Genomic DNA, 21,848 nt, shown 5'->3' on the forward strand with positions numbered 1-21,848 from the left:
CAGGACCCTCAAACTCCCAGGCCTCTGGTAGAGGACCCGAGCTTGAAGGATAAACCGCCCGCAGGGGCGAGAGGGGAATTAGAAAAAAAAAATCGTATATTTTTATATCTTCCCCATTAAGTTCACTGCCTTGACAGACAAGCACAAACAGAATACCGAGAAGGGAAATTCAAATAAAACTTCAAACAAGAACAAACACGACCGATAGAAATAAGTAAACTTCACTGCAGTGTTTCAGACTCCCCACAGGGTGGCGTGCTGGTCTAATGGTAACAACGCGGAGGTTACAGGATCAACAGGTGACCGATCATGTACAATATTCCAGCAGGAGCAGTGAAAGGTTGTGTTCACTCACGTGTCAGGAAACCAAGTCAGACTTTTGCTCATTGGCTGCGTTTCTTTGTAAAACTCACTGAATTTTCGTGGCTCCTTTTTCAACGTCGACCCTCCACACCTGGACAGGTCCCACCTTTCTTCCTCGGTGGTGTGAAAGTGGCGTATGTGTTACTCGGGGTTTGGTAAATGTTTGCGGGGATGCTGAGAGCCCGTCACCCTGGAGCGGGGGTCTGTGCTGCGTCTGCTTCCTGCTGGAGACGTTTGCGCGCAGAGCAGGCGCGCGCTCCTCCACGAGCCTCGCCTTTAACGTTGCTGGACACACGCGTGACCGTGTGAACGATGAATGACTCTGTGTCTAACTCCTCCACTTGGAAAGCGGAGTCTGCGCTCGTTTGCGCAGGATTCGCCGTCATCTTCCTGCTCGGCACGGTGGGGAACTCTCTGGTGCTCGCGGTCCTGTTTCGCAGCGGACAGATGAACACCAAAACCACCAACCTGTTCATCCTCAACCTGGCCATCGCGGATCTGTGCTTCATCGTGTTCTGCGTGCCCTTCCAGGCCACCATCTACACTCTGGATGAGTGGGTGTTCGGACCTGCAGTCTGCAAAGTGGTGCACTTCATCATCTTCCTCACCATGTACGCGAGCATCTTCACCTTGACAGCCGTGTCCCTGGACAGGTGCGCGATCTCTGCAGTTTATAAGAGTTGCTCTGGCCTGTTAGCCGCTTTTGTAACGTGTCTACTTTCAGATTACTGAAACAAAAACCTAAAACACCTAAATAACTTCACTATTATTCTTTATGTCTTTTTTCTATAAAATCTCAGACAGCTTGAACCCGTGGGGCTAGGTTTCCTTTGAGCATGAGGGTGACGCATTAAGTCACAATGTCCCAATTTCTAGTGGATTTCGTGCATTTTCTTTATCAATTTATGATGAAAAATGTCTTTTATATAAATGAAAATAGAAAAATTAGGCAACAGGTGATACTTCAGCATTTAATGGAATATAATCCAGAGCAGCTCAAAGGATTCTGTTTTACTTATAGATCATTATTCTCTACACATTCTCACACAGACATGATTTGCTCTTCCATCTCTGTTATGTTTGCGTTATTACAGGTTTCAGCCCTGGAGTGTAATGGTTTCACAGTTCTGTCTGATATTAGATCAGTTTCGTCTTTTCAAACTGATCTGATATCAGATTGAGATGGAAAACCATCTTAAATCCTCAAGTCTCACCTGTTTGTTAACCCACTGATTTCTTCAGCACGTCTGTGCATGTTTTAAACTTTCTGCACATTCAAAATATCTCTCAGGAACTAATCATGTTATTGGAGCTGACCGGAAAGCAAGGTTGTTAAGACGGTGTTGAAGCAAACTTTCAACAATTGTTTCAAAAACTGTGGGTCACAATATTTTTAATTTTCATGCAGAACAAAATCAAGGAGCTTATCATTTCTTCTGAAATTCTCAGAAATCTGGTCACAATAGAGTCTAGATGTTCCCAAGGTTATTGTAATTAACTGAAACTGAAGTAAAAATAAAAACTAGACTCTTAAAAAAATTAAAACCAACTGAAAAGATTTGACTCTGGATGTCAGCAAGACTGTGAGTCAACATCTTTCCAAAGTTCTGTTTTTATTGTAAAGCTGGTACTGGTTTCCTCTGGTGTATGCCATCCGTACAATAATAATTTTAAAAAGACCAAAACCAACATGAAACTCATAAAAACTCAACTAAAATTAAACATTTTCAACCAATAGAAATTAAACTGAAACAAACAAACCTGCTCTGGAAACTAAATGAAAAAAAGAAATAATAACAATTAAAAAACAGAAAAATACAAAACTCTGTGTCCCAAAAAGGAGCCAAGTTTTTTTAAAGGCTTAATTAACTGCCATGTTTCAAGTGTAGAGTACTTGAGTTTTATGAATTTAATATAGTACACAGAGGAAAAGAACTCTGCTAAACAAATTTTATAACAAATCATTTTGATTTTTTAACAAGGCAAAGATGTGTTTATGTCACACCCCTTACAGCATGTTCTATAATCATTTGTATAACAAACCCAAACACGAGCAGCGACCCGGACTCTTTAATCACTACAGGAGCCTCAGACAGGTCTGAAAACACCAGTGCTGTCAAAAAAACAATCTTAAAAATCATAAACAGAAAAAGACAAGTCAGAGGCAGGAGGTGGACAAGACGAACCCCGTCAAACCCACAGGCAGTCATGCTCTGCTTGCATCCTGGTATTTATCCCAACACACCCAGGTCTGGATCTCAGGGACAGATGCAGTGTGATTGGAGTCATCCTGTTTTTAATGATTTTTCCCAGTTACAGCGAGACGGACGGCACAGAAGAGAATGTTAATGGGAACATTTGTTTGTTTAAAGTCTCCGACTGAATGGTCCAGATTACGAGCAGACAGCTCTGGGTACAAGTGGACAGAGGTGAGGCCGACCCTGGACCAGACTGAGACACAAACATACGAAGCACTGATCTGATATATATGTTATAGTCACAGCTACAGAAGCGTGTGAATCTGTAATCTCAGACTCTGAACTCACAGTAGAGCTGCTTTACGTTTTCTACTTTTATTCTAATGCTTCTTTTCTTCAAATCAGCTGCACTATTTCTCATCACTTTGAAATAGCTCTCATTTTTCTGTCCATTTTTTAAATCAACCGAGGTATTTTCAAGGCTGAGCGTGAGCAGAGAGAAGCTTTGAACATCGGAAAATATTTCATTCCTGCAAACAGCACTGTGCACGTTTTTCGGCACTAAAATTAACAGAAAAAAAAAACATTTTTCAGCTTTTACTGGATTTTTGTGCACTCTGCAGAATCTCTCCTTTGGACAGAAACATCCATAACCTTTGCACGGCGCTCTATACATCCGCCTACAAAGCACGAAAAGTTTACTTACACTCGTGTTATCATATTAATTTGAGTCTGCACAACATCTGAGGATTAAAAATGAAGGGAAATAAAAACCTTGAGCCAAGAAATTGAGTTAGAGTGTGCGGGGAACCAGGGGAGAGCTGATAATGATGACATTTGTCTTCATAAATTTCAGGTAGCACAAACATACAAGCAGCCAGATTCGGTTGATTTCTGTGTTCTGCACTTTGTATGAAGGTAACTGATGGATTAAAAAGTCTTTGTGTCATTATTTTTACAGGCAGTACAGTGTTCCAGATGTGGAAGATATGACATAAATTACATCTTCTAGCTTTAATTATCTGGCAAGATTAGAGCTGGGCGAGGTCAAGTTCCAAAACTCAGTGTGCTCAGTGGTCATATTTAGAGTTTCGCTTTTAATAATGATGTTTCTTAGTGAGTGATGATTATGTAGCTTTGCTAAGTGTTTGAACTGTAGGTCAACCTGGTTAACGTTTGAGGCAACATGTGGTTAACATCTGGCGTAGTTTAGACTCACATCTGGTGCCAGAACCGAAACCCAGCATAGAGCCAGCTGTGGTCACACAGCAAGCTGAAGCATCATAAAACTGCAGTTCCTATTACGGCCACTTGAGGGTGGCTTGTTTCTGCGAGTCCCTAAAAATACAATTTAAAAATGGTTCTTTGCCAAGTTTTGCGCTGACAGCGCGCTGGTTCGTCGCTCGTGTTTCTCTGAAAACGTTCAGGTGAATGTCATGAGCCAAAGTCCAGATTTAAACTTTAAAGACCTTCAAACAGTCTCGAGAACTATTGTTTCAGACCACTTTAAAAAATGACAAGTCTGGGTCCTTGGAAGCAAAATATATTTTTAAAAAACAGTTTAAATTGCATAAAGGCTTTGGCTGTGTTGGTGATGCTAATGGTCGATTTTTAATGCCATTATGAGATATGGCTCTATGATTATCATTATATAATACAGTTTAGTGACAGTGTAACAGGCGGTAACATCTCTGGTGTTTTATTTAAAAGCACTAAAAAGCAGGTGTCTGTGTGACCTGTGTATACACCCACCTAAACGGGCCGACTATTATAATATGATAAACACAAATATCGTCACCTCTGGTTAAAAAAAAAACTAAGACGTGACAGCTGCAGAGCTGAAATGGAGGCTTCACAAACCAGTAGTGGTACAGTGGTTCATCCATGTGCTGTGTCCATGATGGCACAGTTACTGTCTATTTTAAGGCGTCCTGTGAGGGCTGATCATGTATTTTTTATGTTGGTTTGCTTTACTGTTTCTACTTCATCTTTATTTTTTGAGATTTCATCTTTTTCCGACGCCTTCAATGATTAATACTGGATTTGTAGATCACGTGTCTTTCTTTGCCCTTACAGGTATTTAGCCATTTGCTACCCGCTCCGCTCCCGAGAGATGAGGACGCCAAAGAACGCGCTCACCTCCATCGGGCTCCTCTGGGCCCTGGCCTTGGTTTTCTCTGGACCATATCTCAGCTACTTCTCACAGATGGACCTGGCTGGCACTGTTGTGTGCATTCCTACGTGGGAGTCCAAACCTCGCATCATAATGGATATGTGCACGTTTGTCTTCGGCTACCTCGTGCCCGTGCTGGTGCTCGGCCTCACCTACGCCCGCACCATCCGATACCTGTGGACCAGCGTGGGCCCCTTGAAGGACATGTCCGAGTCGAGGCGGGCCAAGTGGAAAGTCTCCAAGATGATCATCATCGTCGCTGCTCTCTTCTGCCTTTGCTGGCTTCCCCATCACCTGGTAATCCTCTGCATGTGGTTGGGCCGATTCCCGCTCAACTACACCACCTATGTCCTCCGCATCCTCTCACACTTTGTGGCCTACACCAACTCCTGCCTCAACCCCATCGTCTACGCCCTTGTGTCAAAGCATTTTCGCAAAGGCTTCAGGAAGGTGTTCAGCTGCTCGCTGAAGAGGAGGGAGGTGAATAAGGTGCATGTTCAGGCTGTGAACATGGTCAGCAGCATCGATGTGTCCAATTAAAGGTAACAGCCTCGGAGGAAGAGCCAGCCATCTACCACATAGAAGGAACTGCTGAGTTCTAAAGTAACAAAGACAGAAGATCAAGGAGGTCTTCACAACAGTCTCCTGACCTCCAGGACTTTTTTAGCCATCAAAGGCACTTCAGCTGGCAGATGGCAACATTGTCTACAAATTCAGTCGAGGAGTCTGTTACACAAGACTGTTTTGCAGTCTATACTTACATGTAGATTCAAATGTACTAAGTCGGATCAGTTAATTAAAGTCAAAATCAGCATGAGAGAAGATGATCTTCATGAAACTATCATAAGGTTGAGATCTCTCAGCTAATGTAAAAATACATATTAGATACTAACTTTGGATTAAATTGATCAAATAGATGTTTGGCCACCCTCAGTGATGTACTAAACACTTTTTAAGGCCAGCATTTGGTGTGATCGCCTCTTTGGCAATCCTGAATTTGATGACGGGCGTTCCTATGAGTGAATTGATGCAGTCTGTTCGATGTCACGTCAAACCTGACTGACACTGGTGATCCCCACTGGGACTTTTTTCTATGCCCATGCATTGTCGCAGAAATGATCAGTGTACTTGAATGAGTTGTTGTACATAGAGAATATTCATGGTCCCCAGTGGATGAATCGGACCTTCCCTCTATGCCAGCCGGCCGGCAGGTTAAACCTTTGATGTGACCTGTAGTTTCTGTCACTCTGGGCATGTGAGCTTCAGAACAAAACAGCTACTGTCTTTAGCTTTTATTTCATGCTGTTTATATGCAGTAGTGTAGAAATCTGTATATGTAAGGTTGTCTACTGACACAGCCCAGCTCAAAAAAGAAAGACCAGGCAAGGCAGGGACTTTGAAAATGATCATTTATTAGTCAAACTATATCAAAAGAATATGTTCGTCGGGAGTGTAAAGCACACATGGATGTGTGACAAAGTGTGTAGAAAGTAAAGAGCCTCGGAGAAAGGAGGGAGCTTTCATATATAAGCTCGCTGGGCTCAGGGAGCTAATTATTCTCCCATTAGCTCCTGCAGAACAAAGCACGGCACAAAAATCAAGACTGGGATTTTCTGACTCGTTCTCTGGCATCACTGTAACACCTTGGTTCACCTCAGGATTACTGCTAATCTCTTAAAAAGCTGTAATTAAATAGATAAATAATTGATTGATCCCACAAGGGAAATTACTGTGTTACAGCTGCAGCATGAAAAGTAAACATAGTGTAGTTTACAATAAATGAAAAACATAAAGTGGCACAGGTGTGCAGTCAGGGCTTTATACTGTGAGAGAGTGCAGAAGCACACAGCAGTATATTTGCGTAAAATGCAACTGAAATATATAAAATCAGAGGTTTCATTCATTTAAATAATTAATCATTAAGGAAAATGTGCTCAGTTTTAACTGAATGTGTGCTAGTCAAGTAAATTTTATTTGAATAGATTCCATTAAATTCATTTTTTTATGTTTTATTTTAGAAAAAAAATTAATGGAAAATTTACAGTTGAAATGGGGCCGTTATGCACATGATACATACCCGAATTCAACATTTTGGTTTTCATATTCAAACATTTATTAGTAGTTGGAAAATAAAGCTGTAAAAACAGGTGGAAGCCTCCACGCCATCCGCCCGAAATTTGAATGAGACACTGACATTTACATATTTAAACTTGATGAAATTAAACAATAAAGTCTGATTATGACACTAAATATTTTATTAGCTCTGTTAACTTCTGTTATATGTTGGGCGTCAATGTAGCTGCTATATTATTACAGGCCAGCTGCGCCTTTTAATGCACGTTGGTGCAGGCAGGAGATCTGTGAACGTTAAAATCATCACAAATCAGCAGATTTCAAACAGTTTTCAGAGCTTTTGTTTTGGTTGTAGTTGTAACAGAGTTTCAGTCGCCCCATTAAAACAACAACAAGTGTGTTTAATGCACCCAGTCCTGCTCTGCATGTTTCTGTAACTACTATTCAGCTACATACACATGTTGACTCTTATGTCATAAAAAGCAAAATGTCATGAAACAACTTCTCAGGTGTGGAGTGTTTCTCTCTCAGGACCGTAACAGGAGGGGTTAATTTCACCTCTGACCTGATGTTTTTATTAATATGTAACTCGGGTGTTTTGTGTGGACACGTAGTCAGCACGACGACGCTGCGAAGGAGTCAGAGGTCACACAAACGCTGTGTTAAAAGGCCCAGAGTCGTGCTCAAGACCCACGAAGAACATTTTAAAGCACGAGGCCACGTTAGCATTTCTTATTTAGTGACTTGACTTTAAAAAGCACTTTTTAAAAGTGTGTCAGCCAATTACAACAAAAAAACAGAGGGATGCATAAAAACCAAGATAAGATAAAGAGCTGCTTGTTAAATGCTTTTTTTGTGGTAATAAACAATAAATAAATAAGATTTTTAGATACAGGATGTGTCATGAATCATAAAGATGTGAAATACAACCTGAGGTATGTAAATTGTCATTTTCATGTCACAGCTGACTCACTGAGTTTCAAAATTCAGACATCTTGTTAAAATCACACTTTTCTTTAATCTCAGGCTGCTCATCAGGTCATTATGAACAGATCGCTCATGAAAATGGCAAAAAATATTTCTGTTAGGTGTTTAAAGGGCTGGTGTAAGAGCTTCTTGTTTTAATATATATATGTAGGCTGTCAGTACGTATACTTTTACTGGTCAGCTGCTGTTTGTTGATTGTATTTAGCTGGCAGTGTCGAGCCATAACAGCAGAAAGCGGATCTGTTACTGTGAAGTGAGGCGTTGCCGGTGTTTTATATGCAGAAGTGTTGCTGTAACGTGGAGATCATCGTCAGAGCTGTTAAATAAAGTCATTGAGCTGCATCTGAAGACGCTGTTTTTGGTGTCTGTGAAAAGAGACACCTGTAAATAACTTTGTTGGTTTAAAGCATTTATTTCTGTCCATTCTCCTACTGTTGTTCAACAAAGCTCCCCTTCCCCTCGTCTTCACAGTCGGCACTTAAAATATAAAAACCACCTCGTGATCCTCCTCGAGCCCGTTCATTCCTTTCTAACTGAGAAAGTAAAGAATTTAAGAGCATGTGGGCTGATGCGTTTGCTGATCTGAAGCTGGACTCGAGTCAAAATGACATCAGCTGGGCTCATTTTAAAACGTGCTATAAAAATAGACTTGATTCGATTTGTGACATGGGACAGGAAAACAGCACAAGTCAAGGTCAAGGATAAACTTTTTATCACCAAGGAAACCAGACCTGAAGATGCTGAGGTCTGGTTGCTGTGGTGATGAGAAATGTCCTCTTTACCCCGAAGAGGAATGATGGACACACACACACGCACACACACACACACACACACAGAGCTTGACTATTAGTTTTAAAGACTCCAGGATAAGAAAAGAATCTGAGCTGTTACTTTGGCTGCTGCTCGTTCTGAAGGTGCCGTCAGGCTGATAAATGTTCGTCTACGCTCAGCACGTGAGAGCACAGCTGTTAGCTGCCTGCTGGAGGAAGAACCAAAAACAAGGAGCTAAAAGATGCTAAAATGTTCCAAGAAGCTCTTTAGTTCATTCTGTGTCTGAAATCAGGTGTTTCACCTCCTCTGCCATTAACCCAGCTTTCTTCTGATTGGCTGCCTGTCACAAACAGAAGGTGGATGAAGTTTCTATAAGTGTGACGTGTCTGTATCTGTCAGCAGACGTCATCACAACAAACCAGCACGCAGGTTCGGTCAGAGTTCCCTTTTTATTTGTCTGAAATGTTGAGCTGGAGTGGCTAAATTACATAAATACGTATGTTCACGTCTTTGTACAAAACATGGTTTAGACACTACAAGGCTGAGAGCAGCGTGGCGGGGGCGGGGCGGGGGGCCTTCAGGTGTAGGAGCCCGTGTTTCTTTGGGGTGGGGAGGCGCGTGGGGAAGAGGAGACTCCTCAGGCAGATGTGTCAAAAAGCTTTTCGATCATCTCCTCCACCTCCTCCGGTCGATACTTGTGATACTTCTCGGGGTTCTTGGTGAAGGAAATGTTGGCACATCTGGAAGAAACATAAACAATGAAACATGAGTGTGAAATAAATCCAAGCAGATCATTTCAGCCTTATGGATTCATTATTAGGTCACATTTTTCAAGACAAGCGCTACATTTAAGTCACTCCGTTAAAATAAATCGGTGCCTACAGCAAACCTCTCAGAATCAGCTGATTGTTTCTGGCATTACTGCCAGAAACAATCCAAATTAAAAGGTGCCAAAATTCAATCCAGGTTGAATTTGGCACCTTTTAATTACTTAATCACATTCCCATGCTACAGTGTTGTTTAGCGGTTTGTTGTTAGGTGGTTGCCAGGAAACATAATGATGTCATAACATCATTATGTTTCACAATGAAATTTTTGTGGTTATAAATTAAAACGAGAAGGTGCTTTTATGAGGTGTCACAGGTGCATAAATGCTGGTAACATGCGAGGTGACATCTCGAACCTTCAGGAACCTTTGATGCACCAGTTTTGGCAGCTTCACCCCCGACCATGCAGGAGGTTTGCAAAAAGAGATTTTTCAGCATTCTTGAGGAAAATCATGGAGGGTGTCGGGATCAGCAGAACATCTGAGCACGAGCAGCAGATGAGGGCACTAAATTTCTAAAGTTTAGTAATGTGACTAAAAGGGGGCACGCCATCTTAAGCTATGTAAAAAAGAGGAACAGGCTAAGAGAGCATCCACTGATCCCGAGATGCTCTGTGATTATTTTCTCCATTTCACAGAAGGAATCAGTATTAAAAAACAGACCCTCCATATTTTTGTTTTGACCACCCATGCACGCCACGGGGCGCAACAAGTTTAAACAAAATGGACTTTGAAGGTTTTTACAGTGAATCATTAAAAACATATCAAATATTCAGAGTACACGTGTTTGTTCTCAGACAATGTGTGAAGGATGAATTTTATATGACTTTATCAAATATACTAAAGTCATTACACAAAATAAAACGAAGCTGATTCTGAGGCGGTCAGGTGGGAACTTTTATTTAGCTAAAAACCTGCCCCACACAGAAATCATCCTGAATGATGTTCTTATCAACATCTGCCTTCAGAAAATTTGACGAAACAATGTTTTACACACTGAAGGTCAAATCATGGACTCCAGACTTGTTTCTGTGAGAGCGTCTCTGACCTCTGCAGGAAGGCTCTGTAGGCATCAGACACCGCCTTCTTCTGATTGTACCGGATCACGTCTCTCTGCTCTTTGTCCGGGATGGCCCAGCCCTTCTGGATCTTACACAGCTCCTCCAAACCGTCATTGAAGCCCTGACAAAGAGAGACGGACGTCAGTTTCTTACTCCACAACAGCTGCGTTTTACTTCAATTGATTACAGCCTCACCTTGAATTTGTCTTTAATCACTTGTCGCTCTTTATCTTTCAGCTGGAGGAACACAAAACACATGTGTATAAGCCAGAAGCTCCAGTTACACAGAACAGACGAGAGGCAGCACCAAGGCTTAGTATAACTATAAGATAAATAAGCCTTATTTTGACCGGTGAATCATGCAAAGCTACTCTCATAAAGTCCAAGAATAAAAATAAGGATGAGAGGAACAGGTCTCCATAATTACCACTGTTTTATTATCGTCATTAAATACTGGATATATTTGATCAAACGCACTGAGCGCTGTGTTCGTTAGTAACATCTCTGCTAAGTGTTAAACATCCCACAGGAGAAACGCTGACCTTGGTGCCGGGCTGTATGACGGGCATGTTCCTTTCTGTCAGGTGCTCGGTGACTTTCAGCCAGCTGAGGCGGAAACAAAAAAAGCACGGGCGTGAAGACAAAGACATAAATCGTGTTCGAGTTTGACGCGTGAAGCTTTTATTCGCTCACCTGCGCTGGTAGGTTTCGATCTGCTGAGTCATGAGCTCTCTGTAGGACGTCTCTGCTCGCTTCTGAGTCACCGTCACCAGCTGGATCAGCTCAGACCTGAGGACGAAGGAAAGCATTTATCCCAAATTCACTTGATGTCAGTGATCACTTGATTTATTAGGACATTACACCCCAAAAAATAAAAGAAGAAAGTGTGTGTGTTACTCCATGACACACCCACGCACAGGTCAACAGTCTGTCCTCGGACTAAATCAGACCCCATCAAATATAATTAAGCCCCCCTCACAGCTGATTTCACTGAGCAGCTCATCTTAGATCGCTCCGTGTTCGCCTCCTTCACGTGTATGTTCCATTACTTTCGATGGCATTAAGAACACAAACCGTTTCTTTTTTCCTCCAAGTCAGAGTTTGATACCACGCTCCGCCTTGGCAAACAAAAAACTGAGCTTTAAGAAAAGTAGAAACAATTGAATTTTACCTCAAATCCTGATCTTTTCTAACCGGAGAAAATTATGAATCTTAACTAATTTACTAGTAGCTTCTTTCCTCCATAGTCTGCAGTTGTTTCTGTGCTTGAATGATTCACAGGTCAGTGTGAAGGAGTGTCCTCTGAAAAAGGTCCAGAAACTGGACTGAAAGTGAGTGAAAAAGCAGAAAAACTGAAAGCCTTTCTGAAGTCCTTCTCTTTGGGAACAACACATTTTATATAATTTGATTTATTTATTTCAATGAGGGTTGCTCAAGACTTTAGTTTCTGTTGAATAATTTCAGGAGGTGATGACGTGGCTGACGTAGGTTTCTCAGCAGCAGCTACTGAGCTGACTGACAGACCGATTTTGGCAAAGCCTGGTGTCTTTACACAGGTGTAAATGCTAACAGGTACTGTTAAAGTACTTGGGATTCAGGATGCATCAACTTCTGTACAGGAGAAGACAGGCATCGGTCCACCCAGCTTCTGACTGGTTGATGACCCACTCCTCCACCAACGCACGCGCACTCTCCTGGTCGTGAGCATCATATGATGCACGTAAAACCAGACTCAGATGATATCATTAACTTTAGTGATCCTGCAACCAAAGTCAGGCCACTTTGACACTGAAGCTGGTGTTTGCTCTCTGCACAGGATTGGGCGATGAATTAGACACAGGAAACAACGCTTACTTTTCCAGCGACTTGAGGATGTAGTTGTAGTTGTTGTGCAGGAAGATGGCACTCAGAGCTGAATCCTCGTACACTTTGGATTTACTGAGCAGGTTTAGCTGCAAGTTGCCCAAAACCTTACCTGCAAGAACAAAAGAACACAAAATAATGACTTTACAGACTAAAACGAGTCTTCTAACACAGAGGCAGTGCACAGCATCTCTGCTTACATATGTAACTACTGAGGAGCCTTTTGTTGAAGTCGGAGGTGTAGCTGGTGGCCGAACTCGTCTCTGTAAGAAATACAGAAGATTTTAGCAGCAGAAGCTACAGATGCACTTCTGAAAGAGTGCATGCATGTGACGGCTAATTTCTTATTTTAAAAAAACCCCAAAACAAACTGAAAACATTCAAAGCTGACCTCATGAGGGGCCTACACAGTCTCTTTTTGATGCTTACCTCGGGGGTCTAAAGGTATATTGTAAGTGTCCCCCAGTACTAAAAGGGCCGAGGCAAGGCAGAGGAGAAGAGAAAGAGGCACAAGTGCAAAAAGGTTAGAAGAGAATAGTTAGTGCAGAGTAAGCAAACAGTCATCAGCCAGGCAGCGAGGGGTCGAGGGCTCGAAAAGAGCCGGATGCGGAAAAGGAGGCGAAGCGAAGCTGCGATAATCAAAGCACAGGAGGGAGCCACAAACACTCGCTTATAAAAGCCTGAACACATGCTGGATTAAACTGTGTAGAGGCTCCGTGTGAAAGGAGAGAGATGCAATTAGAAGGGAGAAGGAAAAGAGGGCTGAAGGTGAAAACAGCCTCAGATAAAGGAGCAGTGAAGGGACAACCTGGGAGCCCGACAGTGTGGAAATTGAGTTGCTTTTATATATTTGAAGTCTGGTCACCTCATAAATGAGTGTCAGTTTAAAATGAACCTACAGATCTGGATTCATAAGCAACAAACACTTTGCAGTCTGGAGAATCTGGACAACCAGACTACTGAAAAAAGCTGTAAATAAAAGACGGCTGCAGCCACTGTAACGTCACCCACTGGTGTGAAAAGCCCTGCTTCTGAAGCATTGAGCTGAGTATATTCACCATTACAAGTTTAGTTTTCTGAAACCAAACGTCAGGGTGTGAAATGATGTGCTATGGTATCAGCATGTCAGCCATAACTCCTCAAACTCTCCCCTTGGAGAGCTTTTCTAAACTGAGGATTTCTGTCACATTTCAGGCGCTTAAGGAACCAAATCACTGGGTTGCATCAAAGGTTATTGATGGTGGTCCCTGAATATGCAGAAACTATTTTAATAGTTGTCAAACTACGTCTTAATTAATACTGAAGATACTCATCATTAAGGGCACCAGGGAGGTCATCAAATCTCATGTTTATGGATGAAAGAGTTAAAGTAATAACATTTGTGGTTTTATATGAGAGATAAAAGAAAAAAAAAAAAGCGCGTAACACCATCACAGCCTGGCGAGGCAGCAGGACGGCTATGCTAACAAGAGGCTAACGCCTCCGTCGTACTGACTGCACCTTGTGAGGCCAGCATGGCTCCGGCTGTCTCGTGGAAGTCCAGCAGCTGCTGCAGGAACAGGATGGCCTGCAGAGGAGAGGACAGAGGAGGTGAGCTCGGCTCGGATTAATCATTAGACGGAGACGCTCCGCTCTGAGCTGTCGGCCGTCCCCATGGAGACGGACGAACAGCAGAGTCCTCGCAGGAAGGTGATGACTCTGAAGTGTAGAAAGAGCAAATAAATGAGTGGTGTTATTTAACCCGGGAGGTAACGGAGCATCAGCTTACATTGCTGGTCAGTTCGTGGACCGTTCCATCCTTGGGCATGTTGTACTCCTTATCAGGATCATTCTGCAGTCACAGGAGAAAGAAGTCATGAATTATGAGTTCCTGAGCGATGAGTGCTGACACACTGAAATGAGAGCTCCGTGCCTTGATGCTGTCTGCAAACTCCTCCAGAGCTTTGGCTCCGATCGTCTCCATGGAGGTGATGAGGGTGGGCAGCTTGTTCTTGGTGCTCGCCGCCGTGCCCTGCAGGCAGCACAACACATCATTACAGTAATTCATTTCTGTCATACGCAGAAGTTTTGGGGGGTTTTTGGGGTGCAGCTCGGACCTGCAGCGTGGTATCAAACTCTGACTTGTTCATCTTCAGGTGTCTGAGGATGGGGAAGATGGTGAGGACGGCCGAGTAGTCGTGGCGCATTATGGCCCGGCGAGCTGCAGCCACAATGTTTTCTCCTTCCAGCATCAGGTTGTCCAGCGCCTCCTGTGGAGGAGCATGAACTGTTATCATATATTATAAGTATATATCTGACCAAAAAAACCCAAATATTCAATATACAACACAGAAAAGAGATTTCCAGGATCCTGAAGCTGCTATTAAACCAATTTATTAAAAATCTTTGAACCTGTGTAAGCTAATGTCAGGCTCAGATCCCAACATTAAACCCCGATCAAACCTTCAAATGCTCTAAAAATGTCACAGTTTTGTCTCCCAGACCTGAATGAGGGAGTCGAAGGTCTTCTTCTGGTGGTGCTCGGGGATGATCTCCGCCAGCAGCACATACTCGCTCTGAGCCAGCTTGACGAAGGCACTGATGCAGTGGATGTAAGAGTCGATCTCGATATCCAGGACATCATCCTTTCCTGGGTGGAAAAGCTCAGTCAGCCAGCAAATCAACCCATTCAACATCAGACGTGGAGTCTGTGGCTGAAGCTGAAAGTAAACCTATGTGTTCTGACTGCAACTGGATTTAAAGAAAACACGAAGTGCTAAAGCTGCAGCGGGCGTGCTTTTATCTACAGGAAAGCCCGCCTCTTTAAATGAGCCTGTGTTCCTTCTCTTTCCCACATGGTGCCCTCACTCACCTGTGGCGGCCCCGTGCTTCTCGGTCAGGGCGTCAGAGAGGTGTTTGACCCGCAGGTCGTGATCGTAACCTGGTGGGTGGGGCAGGACAGCAAGGAGACAGGCCAAGTCAAACCACAGGGGGTCATGACTAGGCCAGAGGGTGAGAGTGTGGGGGAGACAAACCTGTACCTGGAGCAGCTGCACCGACCACCAGCAAGCACCAGCCGGGGAGGGGCGGGGGAAAGAAGCAGGGGACGCCCACAAGTTTGGGGGGAGGGGGCAAAAGACCCAGAGGGGTTTGTTTTCTGCATTGACTAATGTCTGAATCAGTCAGTGTGTTAAAACTACGAGACAGAAATCAGCTTGCACAGAAATCACAACAGTTTTCGACTGATCGCAGTTTTTCAAAATAAAACCATCCTGACACACTTCCACACGGGTGAGCCGCTCCCACGTTTTAATTACTTAATAAGATTAATGTAACCACAGAAAATATAATCTATGGCAAATTATTATCAGCCTAACAGATTTTATCTGTATATTATTGTATTTTCTAATTCTAAAACTGTTTGTGCAGAAATAAACAAAATGTTGGTCATCAAAGGTAATCTTGATGACGAGGTAATCTTTGCACCACCTTGTGGTATAAAGTGGTATTACATCAGTTGACATTTCTACCATAATACGTCCATGTTTCAGGATTAAAATCATAGCGGTGATTGTTCACATTTAGTTTCCAAACAACAGTTTGAAACCTTGAAGCTGAGTTTCACCTTTAACAATGAAGAAGTTTATCAGGATGGATGCACTTGTTCTTAAGGTTTGGTTGCATGTAGAAATCAATCAGCTGTATTATCAGCTGTCTTTATTCCAGACTGATTAGAGATTATTTATGACTTATTAAACATGCGCAGCGACCAGCTGTTGTGACTGAGGGGACGTTCTGTGTGCCTGAAACAACAGTACACTGTCAGCATAGAGAAGACCGAGGTGCTTTACCTTCCAAAGGAGTGAGGTTAGAACCCCCCTTTTTCCCATCCAGCCCATGCTGTGAGTACTGTTTCAGAAGGTTCTGAGCCTTGCGAATGGTCCCTGGTCCCAGAAACACAGAGACAGAGTCCAGAGGAGGGTAGCGAGGTCCAGACAGCCCAGAAACAGAAACAGGAAGAAGGAGGAGAAGGAGAAGGAAGAGCTAGAAAGTGAGTGATGAAACACAGACACCACATCCCTCCACCACCGAGGCAGCCAGCAGAGGTTTGTACGTGGGGGAGGAGGGGGAGGCACAGCCTAACACCACGAGAGACAAACTACAGCACGACAGGGCACGTGTGCTGAAACACACACTGCCGGGGTGATGTAAGAGAATAAACAGGTTAGATAAGTTATAAACAGCCATCACAATTAATACAATTAACAGTCATATCTATCATTACGATTATTATTACTATTACGAATAATAAACAGTCTGTCACATGGTTTAGGGATGCAAAAATCTGCAGATTATTCATATTTACAGCATTAAAACACAAACCGTTGGCCTGTTAGTGAGTTAGTAAGCAAGCAGCACAATTCAAGCTGCATTCAGCTTTTTTTAAATCATTTTTTCTCTGCATGAAAGGTTATTAGTCACATATTTGTCAAACTCACACAGTTGCAAAGGTTAGCGTGTTAGCAAACACTTGCCTCTTTAGATGTGCAGCAATCGCAGAGCAACACTGTCATCATGTTAAGTCCAATAAGGCTGTTTGTAGTGGAAGTCGTAGCAAAGCCGATTCGTACCAAAAACTCTGATTTGTTCTGCATGTGCAAAAAAACCCCACTTCTTCCTTTCCTTACCTTTCACAGTTAAAGCCCTGAAAACTAAACTTCTGGACTCTTAGAGCGGGAGAGACACTGAATAAAAACAGAAGCAAAAAGTCGAATCTGAAATTTAAAGAAAATCCTGTTTTTGGTTTGACTACTTGTGTAACAGAACAGTTTATTTTCCTTCTTTCTTATTAAATTATTACTTAGTTATATTTTTTTTTTTCACTGTTTCTTCAGTTATTGAAAATATAAAAGCAACAAAATAAAAGAATCAATTTTTCTTGATTACGCACACGAGCATCGTCTTTGAAGCTGAATCCAAAAGCTGTCAAAGATATTGCATAAGTTACATAGCGTAACAGTCAAAACCTTAAGTCTTCATTAAATGATGAGAGTTTCAATTTAAATTGTGGCTTATAATCATCATTCAATCCTCACTTTCATTGTTCTTTTATGTTACAAATCAAACGCACCCAAGATGACTAAAACTGACACTTTTGTTCTTTGGTTTCTTAAAAAGTTCAGTTTCAGTAAAATTTGTATCTTGTTAAGTCATCAAGATTAAAGTTATTGTCCAAAATAAACACCTTAATCACGCAGCCCTCATACAGACGCTAGAGAAAAAACTCCTGTTAAACCATAACAGTGACAGGAAGTGTGTGTATTTTTGCACATGCGTCAGATCAGTCAGAGGGTCAGACTGATCAGTCTTTAACCAGGTGTGTGCAGGTAAAGCAGGTGATCAGCTAGTCACAAACTCCTTGAATCGACACTGCGCACAGTTATGTTATAAACCTGTCACAGCACACGTCTGCGCTGCACAGCGATGTCACACACACACACACATACTGAACACACTCCAGCCTTTAGTTTCATGGCAGCAGTGAGCGTAAGGAGAACAGATTAAAACTCGATCATCACTCGAGAAACACAAAGACAGGTAAACTTTAGGAATGTCCAGTTAGTTATTATCATAAACCACTGTGAATCCATTTCCGCTGCTCTGAAAGTCCAAATCAAAGTGACACCAGGTTCCCTGGAGATGCCTCAATGACACAACCGCCTAAAAGGGCTTAGCAGGTGGTGACCGCAGACTGCTGCTCTCTCCTCCTCCCTCCTGACTCTAGTTTTGCTTTTTGCTCACGTCCTTGTCACTGTTGGTGACATGAGACAGTACCTACAGCCCATTCAGGTTCATCCAGCTCCTCCAGGAGGTTTCACGAGTTACCAGGAGACAGGCTGAGAGCTGGACAGGCCCATAGGAGGGCATCAGTCCTGCGACAGGACTGATATCTGACGTGAACGAGCCTGGAAACATCACAGTGTCTGCCACGTGTGCTCAGCGTGAACCTGCTTTCATGTGTGAGGAGAACAGGGCAGCAGTAACAGACCTGTCAGTTCTGCTGCTCTCTGGCTGTGATCACAAGCCCCATTAAAGGACGTCAGGATCTCACACACAGAAACATGTACACGAGGAGCCCGCTGAAGGTCACTTTGTAGCGCTCTGCCAGCTCTTCCTCTCCCTCCCTAATTTATGCTTTAATTCTGCTTGGTCGCCTGAGGGTTAAAGTGAGTGAGTGCCTGTTATTACTACAGCAGTTTCTCCATATGCATGCATGTACAGGTGTATTTGTTAACTCTTAGACTCTGATAATGAAGTCTTTGTTTCTCCATCACACAACAATACCTTTGTTTGTTTGTTTTTAATCAACTAAATTTCAGGACAATAGACTACAGATAATCCTTACACATCATTTTATAGAGCTAGTCTCAATCATAAATAATAATTTGTATTCTATGCAATTATAAATTATTCATTTCTAGTAAAATTGTAAAGAAATTTCATCAACTTTTGTTTATCGGCGGTTTGGTGGCAACCTCCACCTTACTCATCCCATCACCGAAACGCTCTGCCGTGAAACTAGAGGTTAAAATCTCCACTGGATCACCTACTACACCATCAACAGGACAAATAAACCTCTGCTGTCTCAGCTGCTAATAAAACGACGCAAACCCTCATGCTGTCTCTGATTTGCCGTGAAATGTGGCATCTGACGGACAGAAGCAAGCACGAGGCACACGCTAGAGCTTTGTGTTTACCTGGGATGTAGACTGTCATCACAACACAGGGATTATGAAAGAGGAGAGGATGAAGGATTAGTTAGAGCAGGGTGTAATATCACAGAGAAACACAGTGTGTGGTAGAAGTGCGCTACAGCTCGGTGAACTGAGTGATTACAGAGAGGTTGTGGAGGATAACCTGAGACAGAAACAGACTGTGGATGTAGTGACGAGTGTATTTAATATCCGTCACTATGCAGGATCATGCGTGTTTGTTAGGCTGATCTATGGAAGACGGGATTGGACAGCGAGTTGATTACAGACTGAAGTGGCGTGATTGTGGATTCGGTCTGAATGAGGCACATCTGTTGCTGACCTGGTCTCTTCGGGGCCTTTTTAGTTGGCGTGTCCTTGCGCTTGGTTTGGACGGCAGGCGAGTAGAGGACACCGGAGGAGGCGCTGTTCTTGCGGAAATGCTCCTTGAGGCCTTTGATGGAGCGATCGAGCTGGTTGGACCGGATCTGGAAGTAGACGTTCATGAAGTCTGCAGGAAGAGGAGAGCAAAATTAGACACAATCTTTCCAGTTTCTCTACACCGCCTGCACATTTCAAAGCCAATTTAATCATTTACATCATCCCAGCTCTGGTGGTAAGATGATTTTTAGATTGTAAGGTAGAGGACCTCCAATATTAGAGAGAAAAGCCCAACGATCAGATGATTTTTGCAAATGTGGTAAAGAACTTCCTTTAAATAGGAAGAGACCTCCAACAAACAAACACAGCCGTACCCTGATTACGTCCGTATTCCACCAGCCAGCCGGCGATGCAGATGATGTCCTGGAGCACGGCCTCGGGCAGGTGTTCCAGCACCACCTCCTCCTGGACCTCCAGCTCCTCATCCACGCTGATGGCGTCCAGGATGAGGATGGGGGGAACGGGTTTGCTGTAGCGGGTCAGGAGGCTGCGGAATTCGCCCTCCAGCAGCTCCTTCCCCTTTTCAAAGCGTGCTTTCTGCAGAAGAAGATACGGTCATGAAATTAGTGACTACGACTCGGAACGGCACAGAGACTGAAGCAGACGTCTGCAGTGAGGAAAAAGTGCATGAAATTTACACATAAATGAATGTAGGAATAACAGCACGATTCACACAGAGAGCTATGCTGTGTATAATGTTGTTCAGTCAGTAAATACGGGGAACTGTTGGCTTCATGTGCCTCAGATAGCTTTTTATCTTTCAGACACAGGTGGCTAAAAAAAATATTTTCACCGTAGTACTGTGAGAACCACGACACACCATACACACATTGTATTTATCAGAGGCTCGTTTTATGTATTTTGCTAGAAAAACACAAGAGCACAGAAAGCAGGACAACATTAAGATTCTGGTACAGTCTTCCCAACATCCTCACCTCAATCCTATTATTTTCCCACCCTGGGAAAATAACATTTCAAAGAAATTAATAAAAGCCCAAACTTTCCAGGACATTCACACCTATGATGAGTGGATTGTAAAATTTTTACCACAACTGTAATTTCAGAGAGGCAGATATTTTACCACTGTGTTGAGCTCAGGGCTGTCTGGGTTGTTGTCTTGAAAGTATTCGACAGCTTTCTGAATTCTTGCAATGCAAGCAAGATACTCGTCCAGTCTGCCTGTAGGTCTGAGACAAAAAAGAAAATTAGTATACATGTCGGAGTTTGTGTAACCACAAAACATTTGCATACGAAGGTCATCCCCACCCCTCTCTGATGATCCTGTCCGTGTCTTTGGCCACATGGTAGTAGCTGATGACGTGATCCATGCAGGACAGAGTTTTGTCCACGTTCTCCTGCAGCCGTTGCAGGTTTTCCGTCTGCTTGTGAACCGGGATGATGGAGTTCTCCAGCTGCATCAGGCGGCTCTCGAATGAAGACAGGATGGAGACCTTTTGGGAAAGAAATACAGGTGAAAAACCAGTTGGGCTATAAAAGCAGCTTTAATATAGCGCCTTAAATAATGAGTCCCAGCTGAAGTGGGGTGAAAGCTGAAAAATGACACCACAGGCTGCTTTCATCGACTCACTAAATCTATAGAAACTATAAGTAGATATTTCAATCCAAGTACAAGAATAATAATTATTTTTAATAATGGGTCAAAGTACTGTCGAATGGAGATCAGTCCGCCGCCTTTAATTATGAGAATTATGAGTGTCAGCCTGAGCTGTCCCTGGGTGTGTTTGGACCGTCCTACCATGTTTTTGGTCAGCTGATCGCTCTTTTCCAGGTTCTCCCGGATGAACGACAGCGTCTCCTGCTCCTGTAACAGCAGAAAGAAAACCAACCACTCGCTCATTTCACTCTGAAGACATTAAAGACACTCCTTCGGTCAATAAGCATCATTTTAAACTCGGGTATTGAGCCACATTGGTGGGTTGTAGCTCGAAGGGAAGCTTCCTTCCTCTCAAGCCTCCAGCTGTCTGACCTGCTTCAGTTTCTCCTCGATCTCCCGCTTCCTGGCGGACGCATCCTCCGTAGGAATCATCCTGGAGGAAATTTAAAGCAAAGGAGTCTCTTCTGCGGCTAAAACGTGACTAAGTTGCCGATTTAGATAATAAAAACAACAACGACACCCCTGAGCCGCTGTCATGGATAGCTAAAAGCGGTGAGGTTAAGCTAGTTTGGTTAGCCGTAACAGGGCAAGGGTTTCCGGTTAGAATTTCAAAATAAAACAGCCATCGGCACTAAATTGAACAGTGAAAAAAATGCTCATCGGTTTTCCCCCCAATCAGTTTGTACTAAATCAGGATTACGTTTAAGTTTATTTAATATCTTATTCTAACTGCAAATGAAAGTAAA

The 21,848-nt window shown here is 43.0% G+C and overlaps 2 protein-coding genes across 7 annotated transcripts; one reads left to right on the forward strand and one right to left on the reverse strand.

Moving 5' to 3' along the window:
* The first annotated feature begins 264 nt into the window (after positions 1–264).
* On the forward strand, positions 265–8,792 carry LOC100693087 (galanin receptor type 2). The gene is made up of 2 exons (XM_003448695.5): positions 265–1,016; positions 4,638–8,792. Exons 1-2 carry the CDS (start codon positions 676–678, stop codon positions 5,272–5,274), a joined length of 978 nt encoding a protein of 325 aa, XP_003448743.1. The 5' UTR covers positions 265–675; the 3' UTR covers positions 5,275–8,792.
* Positions 8,793–8,995: 203 nt separating this feature from the next.
* exoc7 (exocyst complex component 7) lies at positions 8,996–21,704 on the reverse strand. Of its 6 annotated transcripts, none has more exons than XM_019362344.2 (21): positions 21,475–21,704; positions 21,244–21,309; positions 20,754–20,938; positions 20,569–20,674; positions 19,802–20,024; positions 19,390–19,557; positions 19,053–19,064; positions 15,167–15,235; positions 14,799–14,944; positions 14,412–14,564; positions 14,228–14,326; positions 14,084–14,146; positions 13,816–13,882; positions 12,745–12,783; positions 12,516–12,578; positions 12,307–12,427; positions 11,146–11,241; positions 10,995–11,058; positions 10,648–10,689; positions 10,440–10,573; positions 8,996–9,305 (listed from the first exon to the last, which is right to left on the reverse strand). In XM_019362344.2, the coding sequence occupies exons 1-21, from the start codon at positions 21,532–21,534 to the stop codon at positions 9,203–9,205; spliced, it is 2,079 nt and encodes a 692-aa protein (XP_019217889.1). In that variant the 5' UTR covers positions 21,535–21,704; the 3' UTR covers positions 8,996–9,202. The 6 variants fall into 6 exon arrangements, with proteins under 6 accessions (XP_019217889.1, XP_005453734.1, XP_005453735.1 ...); XM_005453677.4 differs by lacking the exon at positions 15,167–15,235 and adding an exon at positions 16,146–16,238; XM_005453678.4 differs by lacking the exon at positions 19,053–19,064.
* Positions 21,705–21,848: the final 144 nt, after the last annotated feature.

Source organism: Oreochromis niloticus, linkage group LG8 (genome assembly GCF_001858045.2).
Source record: "Oreochromis niloticus isolate F11D_XX linkage group LG8, O_niloticus_UMD_NMBU, whole genome shotgun sequence".
Taxonomy (NCBI): domain Eukaryota; kingdom Metazoa; phylum Chordata; class Actinopteri; order Cichliformes; family Cichlidae; genus Oreochromis; species Oreochromis niloticus.